The 25,304-nt window shown below is 44.0% G+C and overlaps 1 protein-coding gene across 1 annotated transcript; it reads right to left on the bottom strand.

Annotated features, from left to right (window-relative positions):
- Nucleotides 1-1,143: 1,143 nt before the first annotated feature.
- prkci (protein kinase C, iota) lies at nucleotides 1,144-25,097 on the bottom strand. The gene is made up of 18 exons (XM_042090448.1): nucleotides 24,793-25,097; nucleotides 17,820-17,941; nucleotides 16,989-17,078; nucleotides 15,344-15,394; nucleotides 14,982-15,067; nucleotides 14,494-14,631; nucleotides 14,158-14,215; nucleotides 13,326-13,381; nucleotides 9,283-9,456; nucleotides 6,972-7,069; nucleotides 6,554-6,640; nucleotides 5,854-5,989; nucleotides 5,086-5,173; nucleotides 4,770-4,895; nucleotides 4,578-4,657; nucleotides 4,362-4,451; nucleotides 3,533-3,648; nucleotides 1,144-3,405 (listed from the first exon to the last, which is right to left on the bottom strand). Exons 1-18 carry the CDS (start codon nucleotides 24,873-24,875, stop codon nucleotides 3,318-3,320), a joined length of 1,767 nt encoding a protein of 588 aa, XP_041946382.1. The 5' UTR covers nucleotides 24,876-25,097; the 3' UTR covers nucleotides 1,144-3,317.
- Nucleotides 25,098-25,304: the final 207 nt, after the last annotated feature.

The raw sequence follows: 25,304 nt of genomic DNA, 5'->3' as shown, positions 1-25,304 counted from the left end.
AAAAGGTTTCAAAATGAGTGAATAAGACTTCTATTTCTATTTGTATAAGGCTTTTATTTCTATTTTTACCATCTCTAACATGTTGTAACATCTCATTTGCTTAAAAAAATCCTTCAGGACAAATAACGTAACTTACTTACTACTAAAATCTGGACATGAACAATAGGGTTAATTTGCAGCACATATCTTTTCAAGTCACCTGCCTTTTTATACCTCATTTATAATACAGGGTGATTCTTGGCTCTTGTGAGGGCAAATTGTCTCTGCAGTGGATTGGAACCAGGAAGGCTCTCTGTCCTCTGAGATCAGTGACAATTCAGCAATGTCACACATCCAACATGGGGGAGAGCCTGCCTCATGCAGAGCCACTTCTAGCACTAATTCTCAGTGGACAGCCAGAATACAGTCCTCTGTCAAAGTCACCCAAGGTGAGCGTGTGTAGTGGGCCCAGGGTCTATTTCACGGTAGATGGTGGATGGGGGTCCTTAACAAGCCAAGAGAGCGCTCCACCATCTGGTAACCATAGAGTTAGGCTGTAAAGGCAGGCAGGGAATTTAATTACAAGCTGCAGCATTGTGTTACAAGGCTTTTCCCTCTCTCATCTTCCTGCAGTTTTTGGCCCCACTGCTGGTGGGATTGTCAGACTATGTTGATACAAGTCATTAATAATGAGGTGGTACATTTTTAGTTCTTTGTCTTTTTCCTCTATGAATGAAAACAGACTTGAAGTAGATTTCTCAAGCCTATAGGCACACCGTTCCTAGTGTGTTTCAACAAGACCGGCTTGCTGGGAGCTTCAAGTGGCTTCATGAGAGCCAGCTTCCCAAAAGCTCATGAGCTAAAGTTACACGGAGACATGGATGCCAGTTCCCTTTGTTTAGTCTGGGCTGATTCTCTACAGGCCCCGGCACAGGACTGGAACACTTACGCCGGCTAACAAAACAAAACACCCCGCGTTGGCATGGAGACCAGCACTCACAGTCCAAAGGGATCATTAGTGAAATGGAAAGGGAAAAGTAACAGTTTGAAGAAATATGAAGTCATTTAAATTCTTCAGCTGACAAGAACCATGTTTTCTACCATACAAATACGGCTGTAATAAATCATTTTTGCATTATTATTGTTTTAATAATGAACAAGACCTGAATTTGTCTTTTTTTTTTTATTTTGAATATCATTTCTGTTTTAGACAGACTTTTCACTGAAAAACAAATACGAGTGGTGGTATAGTCATTTGTGACATCATCTCAACACAAAGTATTCAGTAACTTTTAGCTCTCAACCTTTTTTGCTCGAACGCTTTACCACATTTGAACAGGATTATTCACTTAAATACTTTTAACAAAATGTTGATAGGTGAAATAAATTCATAACGTTTCAAAGTTAGTAATGTGCTTTTCACAGAGTACTTCACCTGAAGGCAGCCAAAAATCAAATGTTTTTGTTGTGGTGTTTGTGTTTTGTGGATTGCCACCACACGGTCCTAATGCCTTTATTTTACGGCCACATTCGCGGACTGGTGCACCAATCACTCTAGGAATGTTGGAAGGGCTCTGACTAACCAAATCATTGCTAACACAGGGGTACCAATGAGTTCCTCACACTGGGGAACCAGTGCAAGCATATACAGGCATGTGAAGGCCAGCCTGGTGTGGAATGAGGGAGGGAGTGCGTACGTGTGTGTGTGAGAGAAAGAGCGCGCATCTGAGCATGTGAGAGTACGGTACATTTACCAGTGTTTGGTCATTTGATCTTCTAAAGGCCTGTCGGACTTCTAAGGTCAGCTCATTCTTGTGTAGAATTTAAAAAAAAATGTTATAGGATGCTTAAAAACAAAAATGACAAATCACAAGCATAGTGTCAAGTGAGAGAGGGGTGAGAGGGAGGGGTGTGGACTGAGAGCAAGGTGTTGGAAAGGGTGTATGTGTAGGTAGTGGGTGGGGGGGGCTCAGGGGAAGCTAGGCAAGAGATGTCCCAGCAGGAAGCACATATCCGACATGGGTGTCATGTCAAGTACAAACATCGCCAACAGCTTTCTCTTCAGTAACTTAACAGCAATTTAAAGAGACAATGACAGAAAGAAAACAAATGAAAAAATATCAATAGACCAACAGTGTGAATCGGTGATCGTACAAAAATAAACATAGAAAGAACAGAGCAAAAAAAAAAAAAACAATATCAGAAAGGCAATGTCTTAAAAGGTGAAAAAGAACAGAACAAAAACAAAATAAAATCAAGGATCTCTATGATTAATCTTGAGACGGCGCAACGATCTACAGTTTACATCTACCACGTGTCCCACCAGGAACATCCTGTCCTTTCCTAGCGTGGGATATTATCTTTTTTTTTTTGGTCCTGTGTAAAGGTAATGTTGCATGGATGGTCTTTTCTATCATAGTTTAGGGGGGGAGGGGGTCCTCCATTACAGCACACTCCTCCTCTTTTCCTCCCCTCTCCTTTCAGAAATTCCCTCTCCATTCACAGTTTGTCAGTATTTACATTATTGTTCATGTTCCTGGGCTCCTTGTGTGGCTCCCCTCACCAGGTGGCTGGGCTCAGAAGTGGACCCCCCGGTCTTCACTACATCTGCGGACAGACCGTATGGGGCTCGCCTCTCTCTGGCATGGACAGGAAGCCTGGCTTTATAAAAACACTTTGTACATTTTTCCATACCGCTATTTCTTTAAATAGGCAGAGAGAGGAAAAGCACAAAACTTACACAGAAGGATAAGCGTAAATGAAGGCTAGTATTGTATTTTTCTTATCTGCATTTCCCATTGCACGAAGCAGAAATGGCTGTTGAAGAGGTAAGAGAAAGTGTTCAAAACATGCCCCCTGTGAACAGTATTATTTTTAGTACTTTAACTCCAATATATGTTCACTTGCTTTCTTACAGATATGTACACATAAAGTCTTCATCCTCACACGGGAGCCGGGGGAAAAGACAGTGCTGTATGTCGTCTTAGCTTTCTCCCATTCTACCTCGTGACCTCTGACCTATAGCCCACAAACGGCCACTGATAAAAGGCACCGATAAATACGCTGATATCAGTGCGGCTTTACATGATACAAAAATAATTATGAAACAGACAAAAACAAAAAGTAGACTTAAGGACTAGTGGTTATAAATGGCAGAGTGAGATTGGTTTGGCAACTAGCGTCCCGGAGCTCATGGCAGCTCCTTCAGCAGTAGGATGAAGATCATCAGGGTTTTTGTTTGGTTTAGTGTTTGCACGCGTGTTCGCCGGTATGTTGGTGCACATTTAACCATGCAGTGTTGAACAAAAGGCAACCGGGGCGGCCAAGAGCAGTGTTGATCACACACACTCTTCAGCCGACATCAGGAGGGGATTGATGTACTCGAAGCCCTCAAACTCAGACTGGTCGATCTTCTTTACAGCATCACTGAAAGAACAAATAACAACACGAGTAAGGCATTCGATATGACAAACTTTACATAACTAACCGTATTTCTAATAATAAGGTCTGAAACAGGTCACAGATATCTATGGTGGCTCGGGATGACACTTACTCATCATCTGGAGTTAACTGGATGGGCTCATTGGTAAACTGGACATCGAAGTTATCCAATCCAAACTCGCCGGAAATGTTGGGCTTAAATGGTGGCACCACTTGTTTCTGTTCCATCTAAAATAAAGAGTTCATATTTCAATCAGACAACTGACCCAAAATAGTTCCAATAGCATGTGTTACATACTATAATATTTGGTATAAGGACTGTTGCATCAGCCAGTTTAAATAGTACTTCAGATATGCAAGTGTTCCATTACAAAATATCACTTAATAATACAAAAGAAGATTGGTAAGATAATAATAATAATATTGATCAATTTAATGACATGCATAACCTAACCTACATTTCTATATCAGAGTCCCTTGCTACACCATTTTGTGTGAAGTGAGCTGTCTACTCCATTAGGTCAGAGCAGAGCCGAGGATAAAGCAAACTCCACCTGCAGGCCATCTGGAGAAGTGCAGCCCAGCTGTCAGAGAGGAAAGTGTAACCTGACCCAGACAGACAGACAGTCTGACCGCTACTTCCCTCCCTCCTGACGCTGGCCCAGACCAAACAGGGATAAAAGGTCACAGCAATCCTCTGCCGTCTCTCTTTCTCTCTGCCTTTCTCAAACCCACAGAACAAGCTGTTTCAGCTGGCTGGGCAGAGCGATAATGTTCCGGCCCCTTGCGGACACCCCAGTGTGGAGATAGCCACAGCGAACCAACACACTTTCCTTTGGTTTTCACTTTGTTGAGAACCATGAATGGAACATTTTCCCCCTTTTAACATATCTTTTAATATATCATTATGAAGCCTTTGTGACGGCAATAAAATAACTCACGAGGTCCCAGTCAACGTTCCTGAAGAAGGGGTGTCCCATGATGTCAGCGAAGCCTGTCTGTGGGTGGCAGCCCAGTCGCTCCTTGGGATCCTGACATAACACACATATAATGGGGTGAGGTTGTTGGGGTGGTTGCCACGTCATTCCTAAAAAGGCTTTGTTTCCAGAGAAGAGTTTTAAGTACCAACTGAGATTCAGAGCTTTATTCCTGCTTACCTTGTTCAGGAAGCCTTTCAGTACGCTGGCAGCTTTGACAGATAATGAGCGAGGGATACGGATCTGTTTCTCCAATATAACTGAGGAAACGCAGAAGGCATGGGATAAGCTGTGGCATCACGCAAGTATGGGAATATCAAGAGCAAAAAGCTGAAGTGAATGTGAAAAAAGTAATTGAGGGGAATGTACTACCTTGGAAAAGATAGTCTTCTGTGTTTTGGTCAGGGTTGTCCGAGCTGCCCACAATATCAAAAGGTGACCTTCCAGCCATCATCTCAAACATGAGAACTCCAAGTGCCCACCAGTCTACACTGAAGCCTGTGTAAACAGATCAACATGCATTATTTCAGACTTCAATGACATGAAAAGTGGAGAAAAAGGTGTCCTGCTAATGAACAGGTTTTCAGACAAAACACTGGCTGGTTTGTTCCACTCTATAATTTATGGGCTGTCTGAGGAACTTCAATGATGTGACCTAGATGTCCAACAGAAGCGTGTGCATGTTTACCGTAGTCCTCTCCCCTTAGGATCTCGGGAGCAATGTAGTTAGGGGTCCCACAGAAGGTGCTGGTCGTGTCTCCTGGCCTCAGACCCTCCTGTGATGATAATAATGGCATCACATTAAACCAGTTTTAGAATTTTTTTTATATTTACCTATATTTCAAAGAATGTCTGTAGCAAAAAAAGGGCCTTTTCACAACTTTTTTTTCACTTGCTCATGAGGTTGCAGAGTAATGTTGTATACTTTTAAGCCATATTTATGTCTAAGTTTATTTACTTATTATTGTATTATATTGTATTATATTACATTATTCTTATTATCCATTTAATGCAAGTCTGAAATAGATCAGTAAGTATTTAAAAAAATGTTAATCGTGTCACGATAATCAAATTCTTCCTGGATTCGTTTGTTTTGTGGTCTGTGGAAACTCAGTACTTTTATTTATTTCTTTTAAGTGGCTAACGGAACTACCCATCTGTGCTGAGTCACGAGAGAGGTCATGCTGCGTTCAGTGAAAAGTTTGCGGAGAGTGACTCACTCAAGATAGAAAGTAAGCAAAAAATGGTTTCAGGTTTTCCAGCACCAACCTCTTTATACATCGTTCACACATTTACCCAGCCACCCACACACACACCCACAGGCGCGCGCACGCGCGCACGCGCACGCGCACGCGCACACACACACACACACACACACACACATACACACACACACACACACACACAAACCTTAGAGAAGAAAAGATCAGTTCCTGTTCCATGAACCCACACCCACCTTGCACATGCCGTAGTCAGTGAGCTTGATGTGTCCCTCGGACTCGAGGAGCACGTTGTCCAGTTTCAGGTCTCTGTAGATGATGCCACGCTCGTGGAGGTAATTTAAGGCCAGGCTGATTTCTGCTGAGTAAAATCTGAACAGGATGGAGAGGGGAAACCCATCATACCAGATTTACTACACAACTACCAACAGCCAAAAAACATTGGACACGGGCGCACACACACACACAGAGTTATGACTATAAATATGTATAAACACAAACCGTGGGTGCACTATAGCATTCAAGAAAAGAAAAGAAAAAAAAAAAACACAACCTACATTAGAACAGCTCAACAGGAGAAATTCCTAGTTTCATATTGTTTGCTCATATCCTTCACCATGCATAGGATTTGCTTCCATCTCCTCTTTAAAGAGTGGGTGTACTGAAACTCACACACACACACCCAACACTAATAGCCTCCTCTGAAATATAACAAGCCCCATTTTAGCTCGTCCACCTCTGACAGTCTACTGAGAACAGCGGAGGATGCCAAGGGTGCCCGGATCATTACACAAGCACAGGGCAGAACAAGCACAGATGACGCAAGGACAGACTCATTCATCAAGCGGGGGGGGGGGGGGGGGGGGGGGGGGGGGGCTGGGGGTAGGGGGGTTCTTGGGGGGGGTTCCTGGTGGCAGATGAACAAGTGTAACTCACCTGGCGTGCTCCTCGGGGAGCTTGCGCTGCCGCTGCATGTGGAACATCAGATCACCGCCGTTCACATACTCAATCACGAAGAAGAGCCTGCCAAACACACAGCGCTAGATTAGATCAGAGGGGAAAACCTACACTGTTGCATTCCTTGTGTTAGAAGAACTGAATATCTACAGGCTATAGCTAGTCCTGTTACTTATCAGTCAATTAGCTTAGTGTAACATCCTTCTCACAGGATAGCCATTTTAAAACAAATGACAGGATATAGGCAATTTAACATACCCATAATGTGTTTACATGTCTTAACATGCATATTACACATTCTTTGCAAACCATAAAAGGTTACACACTCACAGACACAATTGGGCATGTGAGCTAAGAGGACACAGATTCCTCGTGTGTCGGAGCTTGTGATACAGACCTGCTCTCCGTCTGGAAACAAGAATGCAGTCCCACGAGGAAGGGGTGGTTGGAGGCCTGCTCGAAGACATGCTTCTCTGTCTGGACCCAGTCAATGTCCTGGAGCAGCAGAGAGGGAGGGACACACACACACACACACACACACACACACACACACACACACACACACACACACGTCATTAATACTCATTATGCCACTGTTCATTTTCTTTTAAATAAACAAAACCAAATACAACTTCCCAGTTCACAACTAAGCTATAACATATAAAGCACACTAGCACTGAACTTGCTTGCATTGGGCTGAGACCTACTCTTGAATGTGGGAATATACACAAACACAGGCAGGTGCCGACTAAGGTGCACAGCCTACATGCTGGGGGTCAATGGGAGGGGCTTACTCCCCCCTGCTCCTCTGTGTGTTAAGTTCATCAAACACAAGGCCCTTAGGGAAAACACCACAAAAAAACCCCCATAAAAAACCCCTTAACCTCACCTACCGCCCAAATACAAGATACTTTATCACAAAATAACAAAACCCACAATAGAATCTATGTACATTTCATAAAGCCCAAGTAATAATACATCATATCTTAGGGTTCGGGACTTAACATTCCCTGACCTTTTCAGTAAAGGGGACCCCAAATACTGTGATGGTGTAGGCTACTAAATACATCATCCTGATTAGGTATCAGAGCTAGTGAGCGGAGCTGAGCAGTGCGAATATCCCGCTCCTCGCTCAGGTGGCTCCTCCGCTCAAATTCACGTCAGGCCGCTCCGCTCAATTTCACTCCCCGCTCCACTTCAAAATCCTCCCGCTCTAGTGAAATCGCTCCACGCTCGCTCCAATTTAAAAGAGGGAGAAATAATCTACAAGCCGAATTGTACCTCAGAAAATTTAAATCCCAAAGAACTGAGAGCAACGGCAATGTCACTCATAGAACATGTATTGTAAAAGATAGCCTAATGCAACACCGACAGTGCAACAACAAACAAGCTTGGCAACGTCAATACACATAAGCCTAAAACTAAAGGGATATGTGGGATTAATTGCCTAAATAATACAGGTTTAGCATCCAAGTTTTACTTCAGCCTTACTCAAAGCATAGGCTATTCAAATTGCTCACGTTTTTCTTTGCTCTCCTTAGCATGCTTCCGTGAAATGTGTCTTCTTAAATTCCAAAATAAATCTCACTGGAACAGTGTCACCACATAGTTGTTCTTGCTCTACATTGTTAGTATCTAGTTGTTTTGTAGGAATAGTACGCTTGTAAGCCCAATGACTTTCAGTTTCCTTTCTAAAATATTTAGCGACTTAATCCCCAACGAATTTACTGTAACGTTGGCACACTGGACTATGTGCTACGTACTCTGGGACAATGCATTCTGGGATACGGGGGAGAACTCTGGGGGTTGTTTGTGTGTGTTAATGCCTTCATTTACTGTTTTAATGTCCGTGTTTTAGTGTAGCGTGTTACCCTTTTAGGTCTTCCTCGTGTGTGATCCTTTTTGTGTGGGGGGCTGCGTCCAGCCCTGTATGTGTAGTGTGTGTGTGTGTGTTTGACATGCCTAGTGTGTGCTGTTTTCGTTGTGTGTGTCCCTGCCCCTGTTTCTGTTTGCTAGTCAATAAAAGCGGCGGTCGAACCGAGCAATGCCCAAACTCAAGACGTCACATTACTATGGATTTCATTATGAAGAAACGAAGTCTTGGTGGATTAGGGCATGCCTCTGACTCGTGGTGCGAGCAGGTATCGGAGCGGAACAGAGCGGGCGCTCCGGCCTCTTAAATAAAAAACGCTCGGCACTCCAACAAAATTCCATCCGCTCCGCTCACTAGCTCTGTTAGGTATGCATTGTATGCAATGAATTACAAGTTGTGTGTTATATGTGCCTATGATCATTTCAGGCTTTGGTAAGAAAATGGGTCACAAATAGCATCCATACAGTTATCAGATGGCAACTTTGCAGGTTCTGTGTATACATGTGGACAACATTGGGTTTGGTTTCAAAATGCTAGAACATTTATGAACATTTCAAAAGGCAAAAAATGTGAGCACAAAATAATCAAAACACACAACAGTGTGCGTGCGTGTGTGTGTGTGTGTGTGTGTGTACAAATGCATGCATACTCTTATATTATACAACTCAGGAATACTGAAAAAAATATTCTTTTCTTTGCTTTGCTTTGCTTTCATTTGCTTGATGTGCATCAAAAAGCGTGTTAGGGAGTGAGTGCTTGAATTGTCTGCCAGTTACTGCCGATACAGTAACACGCGAGGGCCCCGTGTGGGAGGGTGTGCGTGCATGCGTCTCACCTCGTCGTCGTTGACCAGCTCCTTCTTCACCACCTTCATGGCGTAGATGCGCTCTGTCTTCTTTAGCCGCACCAGCAGCACTTTGGCGTAGCTGCCCCGGCCGATCACGCGCAGCAGGTCAAAGTCGATCAGCCCCAGGCTGGACGTGGCCTTCCCAACATCCCGGCTCGTCGCCTGCAGACCCCAGAGGGCACAGAGAGAGACGGGTGAGGCGCCAGGGACAGCCTCTGTTCCACACACTCCTCATTTGATGGACACTATGAGTAAGCAACACTAAGTCCAATGTGTGAAAGACAAACTTCCCTTGGGACACTGAAGTCCATCTTATCTTAAACAGAATCCTTATTCCCCAGTGACTACTGGGCTTTTGCACATATACTGTCCATATATTACTGTGTAATGAAAACTCAGCAAGCTGCCTCAAAGCCACGTGTAACAACACTAGCAGGCTACTCTAATCTGCATCAGGCCACTGTTTCTCCCGTGAGTGTATTTTTATTTTTGCATGCATCAACAACACAATGCAGATGTTCAGCATTCACAACCCCATACACTGCATATCACCATAATAACCCCATATGCTGCCCCTTTACTCTCTCCGCCTTTCCAGCCCATAACACCCCTCCACCCAAACCCCTGGAGAGAAACCTCAGCAACTCCCGCCCCCACACACACACACACTCCAGCTGCTGTGCGGCACCCCTGACTGGGCCCGTTTATCATGTGCGGACGCCACAGACAACCCCTGCCGGGCCCACAGAGAGAAGGCCTCTCCTACTTCATTAGTGCCCACGAAAGGAAATCAATAATCCTAGAAGGCGCTCGTCTGTCAGCACACCCCGACCTGCCCCCACCCCCTTACCCCTTAACTAACGGCAGAGTCCTAACCACCCCACCTGACCCCCTTACCCCTTAACTAACGGCAGAGCCCAAACCATCCCACCCCCCGGAACCACTTCTGAAGAGGCTCCTGCATTACCCTTTGATGATCTCATTTAGTCATTTAGTAGACTTAATAGTACTGTACTAATATATCTAATAATCTGTGTAGGCCTACTCCCTGCATGTTTAGTCCATTACCTTGGTGTTGTTACCAAGGTAATAGAATGTATTGGTTTGTACCTGTGCACTTAACACAGGTTTATTTCAATAATTGATCTACCTGACTGAGGGCCAGCAACGTGCGTGTAAAATCATTGCGAGGTATGTACAAACAGGCCGCAATGATGTAAAAGCGCAAACTGCCTGTCGCGGGAGCTGAAAATGGCAAACTGCGTTTTCTGTGTCATGTATATGCATTCATGGGAGGATTCAGGGGAAAGTGGGAGTTTAGCGTAAAGAGATGGGAGGGGAAGCGTAAAGAGCGCCTAGTTATGTATTCCGCAGTATGTACAAAGACTGCTTGTGAAAGCGCACGTCTTTTCTGCGCCTAAATACTTCCGCCTTGTAAAAGCAGGTGTTAATCCAAATTACCGTTCAATGAGTCAATAAGACAACCTTTCAAAGACAACAGAATCGCTATTTAGAGCACCAGTTTTGTAAGTCTTTGTACTATCAAAAGCAACCTTAACTTTCGTTGGCCTTTCAAATGTCTTACTTTCACTTTCAGGTTATTCACTTAAACTTTCCTACTTGCTAGATTTGACAATCTTCCATAGACTACGTGCACAAGTAGTTTGAGTAGAACTACTGATCTCCATTATCTCCCTGCTTGTTGACATCTTATCATGTATGGTATTATTTCATGATCGCTAAACGTTTGATTCTTTTTAATGTTGTCATCAGTTAACTTCAACTGTGCTTGTATGTAGGCTCTGCCGTTCAGTTGTGGACGTTCGCAATCGCAAATTGCGGTAATGGGCGGAGAAAGGCAGAGAAAGGCGCAGATTACACTATGAATTGAGAGTTTAATAAATACGACGGAAACTTGGGTCTGACAGCGTTCGCAATCTGCGGTTTGTCCATGGCGCTGATAACGCTATGTTCGCGAATGTACAGCGGGGAAAATAAGTATTGAACACGTCAACATTTTTTTCAGTAAGTATACTTCCAGTGAGGCTATTTGCATGAAATTTTCACCAGACATTAGTATTAACTCAGATAATCCACCCATTTAAAAAATCCAAACATTAAAGTCCATAGATAGAGTTATGTGCAATAAAGTGGAATAACACAGGAAAAAAGTATTGAACACGCCTGCTGAAATTTCTTAAATACTTTGTGGAAAAGCCTTTATTTGTAATGACAGCTTCAAGGCATTTCCTGTATGATTAAACTAATCAGTCACAGTATTCTGGTGTGCGTTTGGCCCATTCTTTTAAACAGATAGTCCTTTAATATTGAAGATTCCAGGGGTCCCGCTTGTGAATCTTGATCTTTAGTTAACTTCCAAAACTGTTCAATTAAATTGAAGTCAGGGCCTTGATTTCCTTTCTCTGAAACCAATTGAGAGTTTCCTTTGCTGAATGGTTTGAATCATTGTCCTGCTGGAAGGTCTAGCCATGTCTCATCCTCATCATCCTGGTGGATGTAAAGATTTTCCCAGAACAAAATGACTCCATTCATCATTCCTTCAACTGTATGAAGTCTGCTAGTACCACAAGATGAAAAAAAGCCCACACCATGATGCCACCACTACCAAACCTCACTGTTGGTAGGGTATTTTTAGGGTGATGCACAGTACTATTTCTCTTCCAAATATGGTGTGTAGTATGACATCCAAAAAGTTACATTTTTAACCAGAATACATTCTCTCAGTATTTCATAGGATTGTTCAAATGTTGTGTAGCAAACCTTCAACAAGCTTTGACATGTTTTTCTTCAGCAATAGAGTCATGCGGGATGAGCGTGCATAGAGGCCATGGCGGTGGAGTGCATATGATTTTCTCTGTAACAATTGTACCTGCTGCCTCCAAATCTTTCTGGAGCTTTCTCAGAGTGGTCCTTGGCTCTTGGGCTACTCTTCTGACTATCCTTCTGACGTCCTGGTCAGAAATATTGCAAGGAGATCCTGTGCATGGCCAGTTGATGATGTAGTGATGTACCTTCCACTTGCAAATAATGGCTCCAATACTGCTTGCTGGATGATTCTAAAGTTTTGAAGTGCATCTGTAACCATTTCCATTAATATGTTTTGCCACAATGAGGTTGCAAAGATCTTGGTAGAGCTCTTTGCTTTTACCCATCATGAAATGTTTGTTGTGTGACACCTTGCTATCAAAAACCTTTTTATAGCCCACCAGTATGTACTAACCCAGCTTATATCAATTTGTACAGATAGGAGGGATAATTTCTCGAACTATTTATAGATTCCAGTTTGTTCTTTGCCATTCCTTCCGTTTGTGTACTGCTTTTTCTTAGCGTGTTCAATACTTTTTCCCTGTGCCATTCCACTTTTTTACTCATAACACTACTTTTAGACATTAATGTTTGGATTTTTATATATGTGTGGATTACCTAAGTTAATACTAATGTCCGGTGAAAATTTCATGCAAATAGCCTCACTGGAAGTATACTTACTGAAAAAAATGTTGATGTGTTCAATACTTATTTTCCCCGCTGTACGTACTTCTGGCCCTAAGATGGTTAGTGAATGGGTGGAACAAACATGTGGTAGCACTTTTGCTTTCTGAAGCCAGTGTCCCACCTCTGGTTGTTGGTAGCATGGTCTACTAATATGAGCTACAGGAAGAAAATGAATGATGCTTGTGACCATGACAATCTGACAACAACTCCACAGCAAGCCGTGCAGGCGTGCAGCGTCACACTGTGCATCGACCACACGCTTACAGCCACTAAAAACACAGCCAAATGCAGGGCTTGGATTCTCCATCAAAAGCGTTGCCTTTGCTCAATACAGTCTTCTGTGAATATAGCGTCTCTTGTGCTCTCTGTCAGAACCCCCCCCCACACCTCAAGCCTAGAGAACCATGGGCCCCGTCAGAGCTAATGGAGAAAGGGAGAGGGAGCGAGAGCCAGGCCTATAGCTCATGGTGACAGTCAGACAGTGCGGAGTGGGAGAGTGCTGATCTGAAGGTGCTCACCTCTTTCTCCTCCCCGTCATGATTCAGGCTTTCGTTGGAGTATTTGTGTGGATGGACTAGAAGGAGGAGAGACAGGAGTGAGTCATTTCTCAGCTTCTCAGAAATCTTTGCTCTCTCGCTCTCTCTGTGACGACCTGTTCAATTATCTGGTCTGATGTGTCATGTGTGAGTGTGTGTTTGTGTGTATGTGTCTATACAGCTGCATGATTACAAAACCTGACAACCACTTAACATTCCATTTTTAAGTAGGTGCCTCTGGAATGATCGGGTTGAATAAATCATTGAAATCAATCGAAACCTGTATGTCGGTCAGTTAACCGGGACAATAGGGGTTACTGGTGTAAGAGGCTAATTGCTGGTCCTGTACACGTGTTTCGAACGCAGCCTGCAGGGCTGTAGTGCTCCAGCATCTGAGCTTGTGGTCCAGTGTGGTTAGTGAGAGCTGCTCTTCTTTCTTTCCTATAATGAATGGTGTGCAAGGCTTACAAAGACACAGAGCAAGCAGGAGCCAGACAGTCAGATCAAGCCTGACCAACACTACAAGAAACAGCCAGAGCCTGGGTATTAGATTGTCTGTGTGTGGATGTATGTGTTTGTCTGTGCCTGCCACTATGTCTGTGTGTCTATATCCATGCCCCTGTATGTCAATGTTTGAGCGTCTGCTTGACTAGACGTCTGTGTGTGTTTGTATGCATGTGTGTTTGTATGCGAGTGTGTGTATGTGTGTCCAGGTGTACAGTGACATGTCAGGATTACTGTCTGTGTGTGTGCATTTGTGTGTGTGTGTGTGTCAGTATGAGAGTAGCATCCGCAGCGGAAGGCAGACCCATACCTGTTTTGGGATGGTCTGAGGGGGCCGACACCTGGTCCATGGAAGGCAGGAGGGGCTCCTGGAGGGGAGAGACACAGTGGGTCAGGCCATCTTCTCACATACCTGCTCTACCAAATGCTTTGTTACCTTGACTGCTTTTGTCTGAGAATGATAGGGCTTAACTCATAAATGATTTAAGGTTACACAATGTGCATTCCTCATCTGGTTGTAGTCATTTGTAATTTCTTTTTTTAAATCATTAAAACACTACAATCTTTGTGGGCTACTCCATATATGTTGAAGGTACCTTTCTTTGTTTTAAGGTAACCCCACCATAGGCATTGAGGCTGAGCTCACCTGGATCATCTGCCTGCCGCACTCCACAGTCACCATCTTGTGGCACTTCTTGTGGACCAGCAGCTTGCAGTTGACACACTTGTAGCCCTGCCGGCCCAGGCCCCAGATGCGGTCTGTGCAGATGGCACAGTGTGCCCGCTGCCCACAGAGGAGAGGAACACCCAGTCAGTCAACTGGCACTGCCACAAGGGCGCGCGCACACACACACACACACACACTTGGCGCACACACACACACACACACACACACACACACACACGGCACACTTGTGAGAGGGCACGGCTAAGCTTGGCTACTTCAAATCTCAGAGGCAAATAAATATTTTATGAGCCCTTGTAATTATCCTAAACACAATCAATGTTAGAGTATCCAGTTAAACAAAAGGTCTAATTGCTCCAAGCTGTCAGGCAGTTTAATTGATTAGCAGTGAGAGTGCTATCGGATGGAAGTGTGAGTATATGTGTGTATGTGTTGGTGTGGTTGCTGACCCGATTGAAGCGCTTGGCCTGGAAGGCATGTCCGTTGGCATAGTAGAGCTTCCTCCAGCGGCGAGCCCCGCGTCGGTATATGGACTCTGACGGGAGACACACGCACACACATAAGAGGTCACTCTCCGACGACCAAAGACCATTGAGCACATAAACACCCAGTCCAGTCCCAATAAGCTTCACCATTAGCTAGGCACTCAGAAACAATCATCCGGCCATTATGGCTCCATTTTCTGGGGCTCTCTGCAACAGCCTCTATATCTAGACTTTCTACAACCAGTTCAGCAACATTAGGCCCTAATAATGCATCAGTCCTGGAGGCAAGGTGGGGAAAGGTGGGAGTGTGTGGGGAGAGCACTTACTGTCTTCCCCAGGGCAAGGCATGCCAGGCTTCTCAGGAACACAGGGAAACACTGGAGAGAGAGAGAGAGAGAGAGAGAGAGAGAGAGTTAGAGGGAGTGCAAACCTAAACTAAAACTGAGACCCCATTGAGAGTCATGCATGTGCATGTTGTTGGTAGTGTGTTGGTAGTGTGTGTGCGTGAATGTGTGTGTGTGTGTGTGTGTGTGTGTGTGTGTGTGTGTGTGTGTGTGTGTGTGTGTGTGAGATACCAAGTGTATTTGTCTTTGAAGGTGCATTTCCAAACAGCATAAGCTACAGTGCATTGAGCGAGCATGCATGAATGGATGTGTGTGTGTGTGTGTGTGTGGTGGCAGAGGGTGAGTTGCTGCTGTCAATAAGAAGAAGGATCTCCCCTTGAAGAAGGATCTCCCCTCACATGTCTGCTCACTTCATCACCCTTTTAATTACCGGAGAGCTCTCCACACAGACCTCCGTCACGTTAGCCTTTTAACTGCTCGCTATCAATCAATTAAGTGCGCACCTGATTGGGTGAGGCCAAATGAAAACCAAACATCATGCCAGGCCATCGTTTCCCTGGAGCTCTTAAGACTATAGAAAAAATTGAGAGGATGCCTTTAAAATGCATCAGGCAAAATGAACAGCAGAAGTCTTTTCCAAAGTGTTTTTGCTTTATGTTATCCAAGCGAAGAGTTATACGACAAAGATGTCCTGAACATCAAAAGGGCTTTTAGAAGTTTAAAACTGTGACTGTACACAACGTCCATATGCAAACCTCGCTGAGTTACACAAAAATGGAGCGTCTTGAGGAGGTACTCGATAAAACTACAGGTACAACATTATTGTCCTTGGAGACCTAATTACTGGGATTTTGTAGAGAGCTTTCTTGCTTTGCTGTGCAGTTTTATCTGCCCGTGTGTGTGTGTGTGTGTGTGTGTGTGTGTGTGTGTGTGTGTGTGTGTGTGTTTACTGCGAAACATTTGATGCATTATTAAGAGGTGAGAGATGCAGTCGTGACAGACTCTGTCTTTCAAGTTCAGTGCGAGATTGACTCAACACGAACATGATATCAACATTCTCCACAAACAACATACCATCAACAACTGGAGGTTTACACACAACCATAGCCATTTGTTAAGTTTGTCTTCCTCAACATATGCAGTGATCAATATGTTAACTGTTCTTTATACTATTTCACTGCCTTCAGTCAAATTTATCGTCTTTATCTTTAACTAATAGCTTCCTCATTAACTCAAAATGCTTTGCATGGTCTGTTGCATGTTTGTCATGATGCCGCAGGTCACTTAAATCAAGTGCAATATTTCCCAAATGAGAGGTAAAGTAGGGAAGGCGGAGAGAAGTTTGAGCCTCTATATCCACATGCCAATACCCACATCTAACAGTTGTGATGTTAATTCATGGCACTAATGCCATAATCCAATCTAATATAAGAGAACAATAAAGTTGTCGTAATGTAAAAAAAAAAAAGAGAATATCAGAAAAATAAAAACAAAAGGAGACAGAATTCCCAAAACATATCACATACACCAATCTTCTACATGGAATGTCATCCCCACGTCGCCTTCCCCCCATTTCCTTATTTTTAATTTCCCATGTCTGAGATGGCCCGTGCTGAGCCCGCCATACCATGAATAATCAGCTCCGAGTCTTTATTGAGATCATAGAGGCGCAGGGCTTCCTCCAGCTCCAGCTGAGACGACACGGTGCATGGGTCTCCTGCAAGAAAGCACACTCATTAGAGACACCCAGGCACACAGCATTGAGAAACAGCACCAGAGCCTGTCCGCACTGTGCAGAACCTGCATTCTATGGGACGAGGCAAAAAGCTCACGTGAGGATGGGGGATGGAAGTGGGGGTGGAGGGAGGGACAGGCCGTGACTTTGCTGGAGGTGAAGAGTGATGGCTCACAGACAGCAGACAGCCTCCCTCTAGTGGACATGGGTGGGGGTGGGGCAGGGGGTGGATAGTTAGGGGTCAGGGAAGGTCAGAAGGAGCCTGGGGCGGAGGAGATGACTGTGAGCAGGCTGATGGACGTTCCAATGGAAGAGGCCAGCATGCCTCGTCTGAGAAGCCCTCCAAGCGCCCCTGCAAGCACCAGACACCCATGTGCCTGATGACCCATCCAAAGGAGAACAGCTGACATGTTCTCTCCAGACAGGGTCAGGACCTGCTGAAGGCATTTTTTTTTTGCTTCTCTAGCTTATAAAACCAGACCTAATCAGGCATTGAGTCATTTTAGAATCAGGAGTAAATCTGGAGGTATTAAGAGGATCTAAGTACGCAGAGTGAAACAAACGTTTGAAGGTTTCAGCACATGACTGAAAGTAGGGTACAAAATAAAAACCCCACTACCACAGGGACACTGGTTTAAGACTCTCAAAATGGATACTGTGGGGACTGTATAAAAACAACAATAACAAAAACAACACAAGACACCGACAGACGAGCACACCCACCTTCCTCATCAATCCACTTCATTGTGAAGAGCTGGTCGTTGTCCAGGGTACACATGTCTCGCACCTCGCTGGTAAGCCCCTCATAGGAGATGGAGGGCTCAAAGTGTGTGATCATAATATCCCTGCAAATACAGAGCACATTAGTTAGGTACAGGACTGACACGCACACGCACAGTTTTAGCCAAAATAGAAGATTTACAGTAGTGACCAATCATCAGTCTCAGCACAGGTTCAAGATCGAACCTTAGAACAATCCAGATTTTAATCGCATTACTGTCTAGAAACACACAAACTCAGTCATCACAGGAGCAAGAAGATGAGCTGGCGGACAATTAACAGTACACCTGTGGAGGGTGTCCATAAGCCTACTCAACCGGCCGATTTCAACCAGTTGCTTTTATGCTGCACTGGGCTAAAGAGTTGCAGGACTGACTGGGGTAAAGAGTTGCAGGACTGACTGGGGTAAAGGGCCGTTCAGACCAAGAGCAGTATCTTTCAGTTCACTTTCAGATCGATTTTGAGAACGATAAAAAGCTGACAGACAAGAATCAGAATCCATCAAATTATTTTAACTATCACGTTCATCAACAAGAGGAAAGACTTTCCTTATCATTGATCAGTGTGGATTCTTTTGTGGTTATAGTTATCTTACAAGGATACAAGGAAGTTTATTGTCACATGCATATGGTTACTAGATGTAAGAAATGCAGTGAAATTATGTCTGGTGTCAGCCTATTTGTGCATTTATGGGGGTGCAGTAGAAGAGGGGTTTAGTAGATTAAGTGGCAAGGGCTGCATAAGAAAGGTGGGGGAGGATTGGGATTGGGGGGGGGCACCAACAAGGAGCACCCAAGAGCAACAGGGGCAAGGAAAAAAACTCCCTTACCAAGGAAGAAACCTTGGGCAGATCCACGGTTTCTTTATAGTTACCATTCCGGGTGTGAATGGCCCTTAACACTGCCTTCCATACAACACTTGGCACAGGACAGTCTGCACAGAGGGAAGCCGTCATGCGACTCAGTGCACCCAGGTCATGTGACAGGGCTGTCCTGCATCATGACGAGAGGGGAAAACACAACAGAGGAGCTGTTGTCTGAGAGAAGGGATTGTCGAGAGACACAGCTGAATCAGCAGCCAAGTTCTTAGTGGACATCTTTACTTGGCTGTGACAACCAGTATCAAGAACTGTACTAAGAATCAGAGGTGTGATGGGGGAAAATCAATGGCCCACACTGTTGCAGTGTTTTTAGCACAGCACAATACACAGCAACATCAACAAATATCTCAATATTTATAATATTAGGAGTTAGACATTTATTTTTTACACATCAATTCTTTCCTCTGAAGCTCATGACATGGCACAAACCTTGTTGAATGAGGTCACAGGATAATTTATACATCAAAGAATCGATCAGCAAAAATGGCTGTATCGGTGTATGTAATCTAAAGCAGGGATTCTCAAATGTTTTGGTTCCAAGGAAAAAATATTCAGAGGACCCCTTCATAATCATAAAATTAAGCATATGCCATATGCCGCAGCTATGGGTTGCGGACACCCAGGGGTCCCCGGACCGCACTTTGAGAACCACTGATCTAAAGAACTGCAATAACAAAGTATTATGACCCATATATGGAGATGAATGGCATTATATAATCTGTGGTTATTTCCTTCCCTATTAACAATAGTATTGCTGATACTTCAGAGACATAACCTTTCACATACAACACCCACTGTATTGATACAAAGGTCAATTCCACTGTTGTGCTTTAAAAAGCTGGCCCAATACTAACAACTTGGATGCATTAGGCTATATAGGGTAGAAGAACAAAATGGATCAAATAAATAATACAATAAAGAATGCTGTTCTAGCAGGACAAATGAATCTAGCTGGCCTAAAAAGCATCCCCCACTCTAAGAAAACCACCCCCCTCCCTTCAGGCCTGCACCTCACCCTGGCTTTCAATCTCCCACAGCAGATGCTGTTAATTATTGATGGCCGTGGGAGTCCCCCCCCCCCCCCCCCCCCCCGCCCCGCCCCCCTCCCCTCCATCACTCACATGCTCATGAGTCTGCTGCAGCCAGGCAGGCCCACACACACACAAGTACACACACACAAACACACTCCAGGAATCCTCCCGTCCTCCAGACAACACGAGAATGCATGAACGTGCAAACCCATGTTACCTTATTTATAGGTGAATCACATAGAGTAAAACTGGCCCCCATGACAGCAATAGGAGAAACTGACGTGTGAAGATCAGACTGCTACCGTATGAATGCTTGGCTACCATGAACCACAGTCTCTGTCTATGCTCCACAGGCTTGCCTTCAGGTGAGGACATAGCTGCTGCTGTCCTTTAATGTCATCCACTTCCTTGTAGATTGGAAATCCAGAGTTCTCGCAAGAGCACAATTTGAATTGTGTCTGCAAGAGACTCTGGCAATGAGTAATGATGGGCAGGCAAGAGGCGAGCTAAACAGATGGCGAGAGCGCTGCAACGTTGGAAGTCCGGAATCGGTCATAAACATTGGTCGTAGTGTTATCCAATTGCGTGCAGTGAGATTTTCAAATGCATGCTTGGTGTCGCCCCTCGAGTTGGGCCATTACATTATTCGTGACCACACCCTTAATCTTTCTAGATTACCAGGGTCTGGATTTTCCAGGCTAGTAGATTCCTACTGCTATTAAAAAATGCTCAAACTATTTGTGACGTTAGGTCACAAATACTTTGAGGATTTTTTAATAGTAGAATTAGCTTACTGGGCTACAGGGCGGGGATGAGCACTGTTTACCTGAGGAAATGAATGCTTAGTAAATTCCACCTGATATGGCAAAGCACTGCGTGCGCTTCCTGCAGACTGCCAACGCTTACTAACTCTGCAGGTTCTACTGTTAGCAGACATCAGCCTCAGAATGTCTGCGTTCACTCATCACTGAACTAGTCATCTATTAAGTATCTCAGTGGCGAGTTTGTTTTGGTAAAAGGTGCTATTGGACGAAGAGGAACTGATGTTTTCAAGCAACGGGAGGAATTTCAAGGACATTTCTGATACAATTTTGACATCCCGCTGCAAAGAGTAGCCTACACTGGGCACTGGTGCCAGGAGTCAATGATTACACAGAGCAAGAGAGGGAAGAATGCCGCCGAGTAGAACTTCCTTTTTCTAACACAATTGAATACAAATGCAACTCACACCTACAGTGCTGTGTGGCACGCCAAGTGGCACGAAACCCTGATACACGTCACAGGCTGAAAATGTAGCCTATTCATGGAGACATATAAAATACTTAACAGTGAATACAGGCAGAGATTTCATTACTCAGGGGTCCATAAAGGGTATGACTAACAGAAACTGACTAAGTAATCTGAGGCATTCTTCTGGTCTGTTGTCACACCAAACACAGTTATCTCTCTCTCTCTCTCTCTCATCAGTCAACCCATGCCCGGTACACCGGCTCTGACTGCATCTGACTCCAGCCTCTTGCATCACACAAACACACAGGCCTGATCCCACGACCGTACGTGGTACACGCACAAACACAAAGCCCTCTAAAGTCTGGGTGTGTGGAATCTGGCTGAAATGCCATTAATCTGGTTAGAAAAATTAAACAGGCAGGGAGGTATGAGGGTGTAAGACCCCTGACGTCTAAATCTCCCTCCAAAGCCCCGGCTGCTCCATCTGCTGTGTAGAAGGCCTGTCTCTGCCGGGTCCAGCAGTAAGGTCGGAGGGGGGGTGGGGTTGGTGGGGAGAAGGGTCAGCTGGCTCCTGGGTGAACCTTGTGCTGGACACAGCTCTCTGCTCCCCTGACGTTGAACAAGCATGGCTTTGAAGTGATATATAGCCTTCCTAAGATGCCATGTCAGAAAGCCATTGATGTCTATCTTGTTTTTAAATCCTATACACAAAATTACACAATATTATTTGCATCATACCACAACGATACAAATAAGTTCACATATTCCACTGTTTTGTAACAAGCTGTGTGTGTGTATTTTTAAACCAAAAGCTCTAGATTTTTGAATCCATAAGCATAGCCTTATTATTAAGTGTCACTTTCCCCCCACAGGCAGAAAATAATCCCACAGAATGATGAGAAACTGAGCAGAGCTGCTGTGTATAGGCTATACATCCACATCACAGAACACACAGACTACAGAACACTCACTGATTACTGCTGCGCTGCAACACCACCACTCTGTACATCAAATGAATCCCATATATGTGCTCGGGGGGCATTTCCCAAAGAAAGAGGGAATGCTACAATGGCAGTGGGAAGGAATGGAATGAGAGACAAGGAAGAGAAGGAGAGAGGGAGAGATGCTTCTACAGCATGTAACAAAACCAGCACTGTATGCATTCATGCAGAGCTGATATTAAAAGGCAGGCAGCGAAAGAAAGGGGAAGAAAGAGAAAAGAAAAGGATGAATAAGTCCACTTGGACTTGCACTCCTAAAGTAGCCCAGAGGAAAGTGCAGACTGAAATAGGCTACACACACAGATAAAGAACGAGATGGAGGGGGAAAAACAGAGGCTCAAAGTAGGCAGAAAATGATTTCCTGGTGCAGAAGGCAGGCACCGCACAGCTCAAAGCAGTGTGAACACACACACAGGCCCAAATTGATGGTTTCAGACCGAGTCCACGCCCAGGCTTTTGGTCACAGGATGTTTTAGAAAATGGGAGTATTTTTGTGTACAGACGTGTGTTTACTCTTCCGTCTCACAAAGCTGAACAGAGTGGAATTGACTGAGCAATAAATCCTAAAATAGGCTATATTCAAGAAAGAAATGCAAATTAAATAGTCTAACCTACTTCTTATACAAATGGTAGTCAACTCAAAGGGCAACTTTGGCTGCATTTCTACAGTCTTGACTGCTAAGCAAGCTTCCAAATAAGGGCTCACTAACATGAAGTGATGATCATGTGCACAGATCATAAAATTAGGCCTTCCTGTTTCAACTCATCAAGTGCCAACATTCGTTTCCCACACTACTATCTGACCCTGGTCCTGAGAGAGCTCTACCACACTGCTGTTTTAATGATGACAAATGTGCCTGACCTTCTGAATTGAGTCACTAGCAGGTCAAGAGCGAAATATCCCAGTCTACACCTGCTTTCTACGTTGCTAAAATGTGATATTTGACCTAGGCTAAATAAAAAGTTATTTGCCACTGCAATTACAGGAATTTTGTGGATATACTGTTTTGTGGATATACTGTACTCTCAATTTCACCAGAAATCAATGACAAAACATGAACAAGGGATTTTGTAAGCTTGTCTACAGTTCACAGACAGGCTACTGATGTAAGGATAAGGACATAGATAGCCTCTACAGACAGGTCGCCACCATACTAAAAACCAACTGGCTTCTTAAGACATTGCTCAGATTCCATTTGCAGTTGATCATCACTACCACGTAAAAAGCTTTTTGACGTATTGTTTGCAAGCAACACCCGGCAACCCACTGATGACAATACACTCGGGTGAGGCCACCTGGCAGTGTGAGAGGGAAACAACTGGTCTGTCAGGCACCAGGTTGTGGCACTTCAAGCTTTTCAGGTTCTGGGAGGATGACAATCAGTCACTCAAAAACACACGTCACCTCATCACACTGCGACTGCACTTCTTGTACAACCTTCCTTCCTTTCCACAAGTCATTTAAAATTCCCCCAGGACCTCTAATTTCCACTACATTAAACATCCCTTTAATAGAGCCAAATGATCTACCCAGGCAAAAGCTATTAGTGCACCGTTCTCCACTAACCACAACACAAGTTAATGTATTTAAATTGGTGAAAAGCATAACTTGAACTTGGGAAACATAGCCTGCCAGCCTATATGTCAAAATCCTGACAGAACCTTGACAATTATTAGCCTAGTGATGATTCCGTTCAAATGTGTTTTAACACTTATTCTGAAATACATGGTAACACCATCTTCATGTCAGAGTCTTATTTATTTCCAATGACAGGCTGTAATGATTTTTATGCACATGTGGGAGCGGGGAAATCCGAGCCTGCTGTGGAATAACAAGATAGCACAGCCACAAAATGTATAACCCTACAGAATCTACCATAACGTTAACGCTAATTAATATGTCTTACTTAATACACATAGGCATGGATCTGTGAACACGTTCACCACGACAATAACACCATGTAACATGGGCATTTCTTTGCTCTGGTAACAATTACGATACACTTCATCCTGGCCTAAGGACCAATTTTGTGATTTCTACCTGATATTACCTGCCTATTTAGACATGTTAGTTAATGACCAAACACGTAACAGTCCGAAATAAGCAACGTTACTTCTATATTTGAACCACTTTCATGGTCAAACTTTATTGACATGCATTCCTGTACCACTGATGTATCTGCTTACATTTAGTAGCTTTACCAAATGCGGCTTCGCTGTATGTTTTTGTCTGCTGCGAGCATTGTAACATGAATCTTTGTCAACATCAAGACGCATACTGTAGATACATTTCGACCGACCGATCGAACTTCATCCACTCTATCAACTGCTATCACAGACAATATAAACGTATATAACCTTAGCTACGCTAGCAACATGACAAGACAAGTGCCACCCACTAAGCTAGCTAGCTAGCTGGCGACCTAACTTAGATGGAGAAGAGGTCTGGTTAGCTGTTATGGTAAATGTAACGTTTTAATCTAGGAATGTGGCTTTGGTTATGAATAAAACATGCGTCGACTGAGTACGCGTATACTACAAAGTACGAGAATTAACGTTAAGCGAGTGGTGTTATGATAGTCTACCGAGCTAACAAGTGAAGTCGTATGGCTAACTAACTAGCTAAGAGGGCTAGTGTAGTGAAACTGCTAACTTGGTCAGATGGCTAAATAAACAATCTCTGACTTCTCATTGATGGTGCAAACAGTGACTGTAAGTAGAACCAATAGCAAGGCCCGAGTTATCACCTTTAAAAGACACATGTTAAATCTTACCCTTTGTAGTACGCTTTTACCCGGACTTGGTGAGGATTCTCGCCGGGGTGGGACATGGTGCTGTCCCGCAACGTAGGCATCATAAGCTCTCTAGCAAGGATTCGAACTCCACTTGCAGTTAACTATCGCTATCGAAAGAACTCTACAAACTCGTGTTTTCCTTTGGGAATGATCCAAAGGATAAATATCTTACTTATGAAAATTACGTTCAAGTTCTCAGATGAATGTTGACAACTATATCGCTAAAGTAAAGGATATACCACAAGCTACTGTAAAAGTTTGTCTTATTATCTACAGGAAAACACTCCCTTACTAGGCCTTGTAATGGACCATACCAATCACGGAATGTGAGGGGGGCCACATATTTCACATGAAGCGCAATACGCGAATATCGTGCTCAATAATTAAAATGTACCTAAAGCTATTTTTCGCGTATATGGTAGTTATCGTTACACAAGTAATTATATTTATCTGTAGACTAACTATTTAACTGCGCCGCTTTATACCCCCCC

This window comes from Alosa sapidissima, chromosome 1 (assembly GCF_018492685.1).
Source record: "Alosa sapidissima isolate fAloSap1 chromosome 1, fAloSap1.pri, whole genome shotgun sequence".
In the NCBI taxonomy this organism is placed as follows: Eukaryota; Metazoa; Chordata; class Actinopteri; order Clupeiformes; family Clupeidae; genus Alosa; species Alosa sapidissima.
The sequence above is the reverse complement of the archived record's forward strand: the minus strand, read 5'-3'. Positions and strand labels throughout refer to the sequence as shown.

What these genes read in the sequence shown, in the direction of transcription:
- prkci (XM_042090448.1), bottom strand. Translation starts at nt 24,875, where the DNA reads ATGATGCCTACGTTGCGGGACAGCACCATGTCCCACCCCGGCGAGAAT. An exon ending in GCCTTGCCCTGGGGAAGACA is followed by an intron (nt 15,068 to 15,343) that starts GTAAGTGCTCTC and finishes GTCTCCCGTCAG; the next exon opens with AGTCCATATACCGACGCGGG. An exon ending in CCTAAGGGGAGAGGACTACG is followed by an intron (nt 4,896 to 5,085) that starts GTAAACATGCAC and finishes CTGTTTACACAG; the next exon opens with GCTTCAGTGTAGACTGGTGG.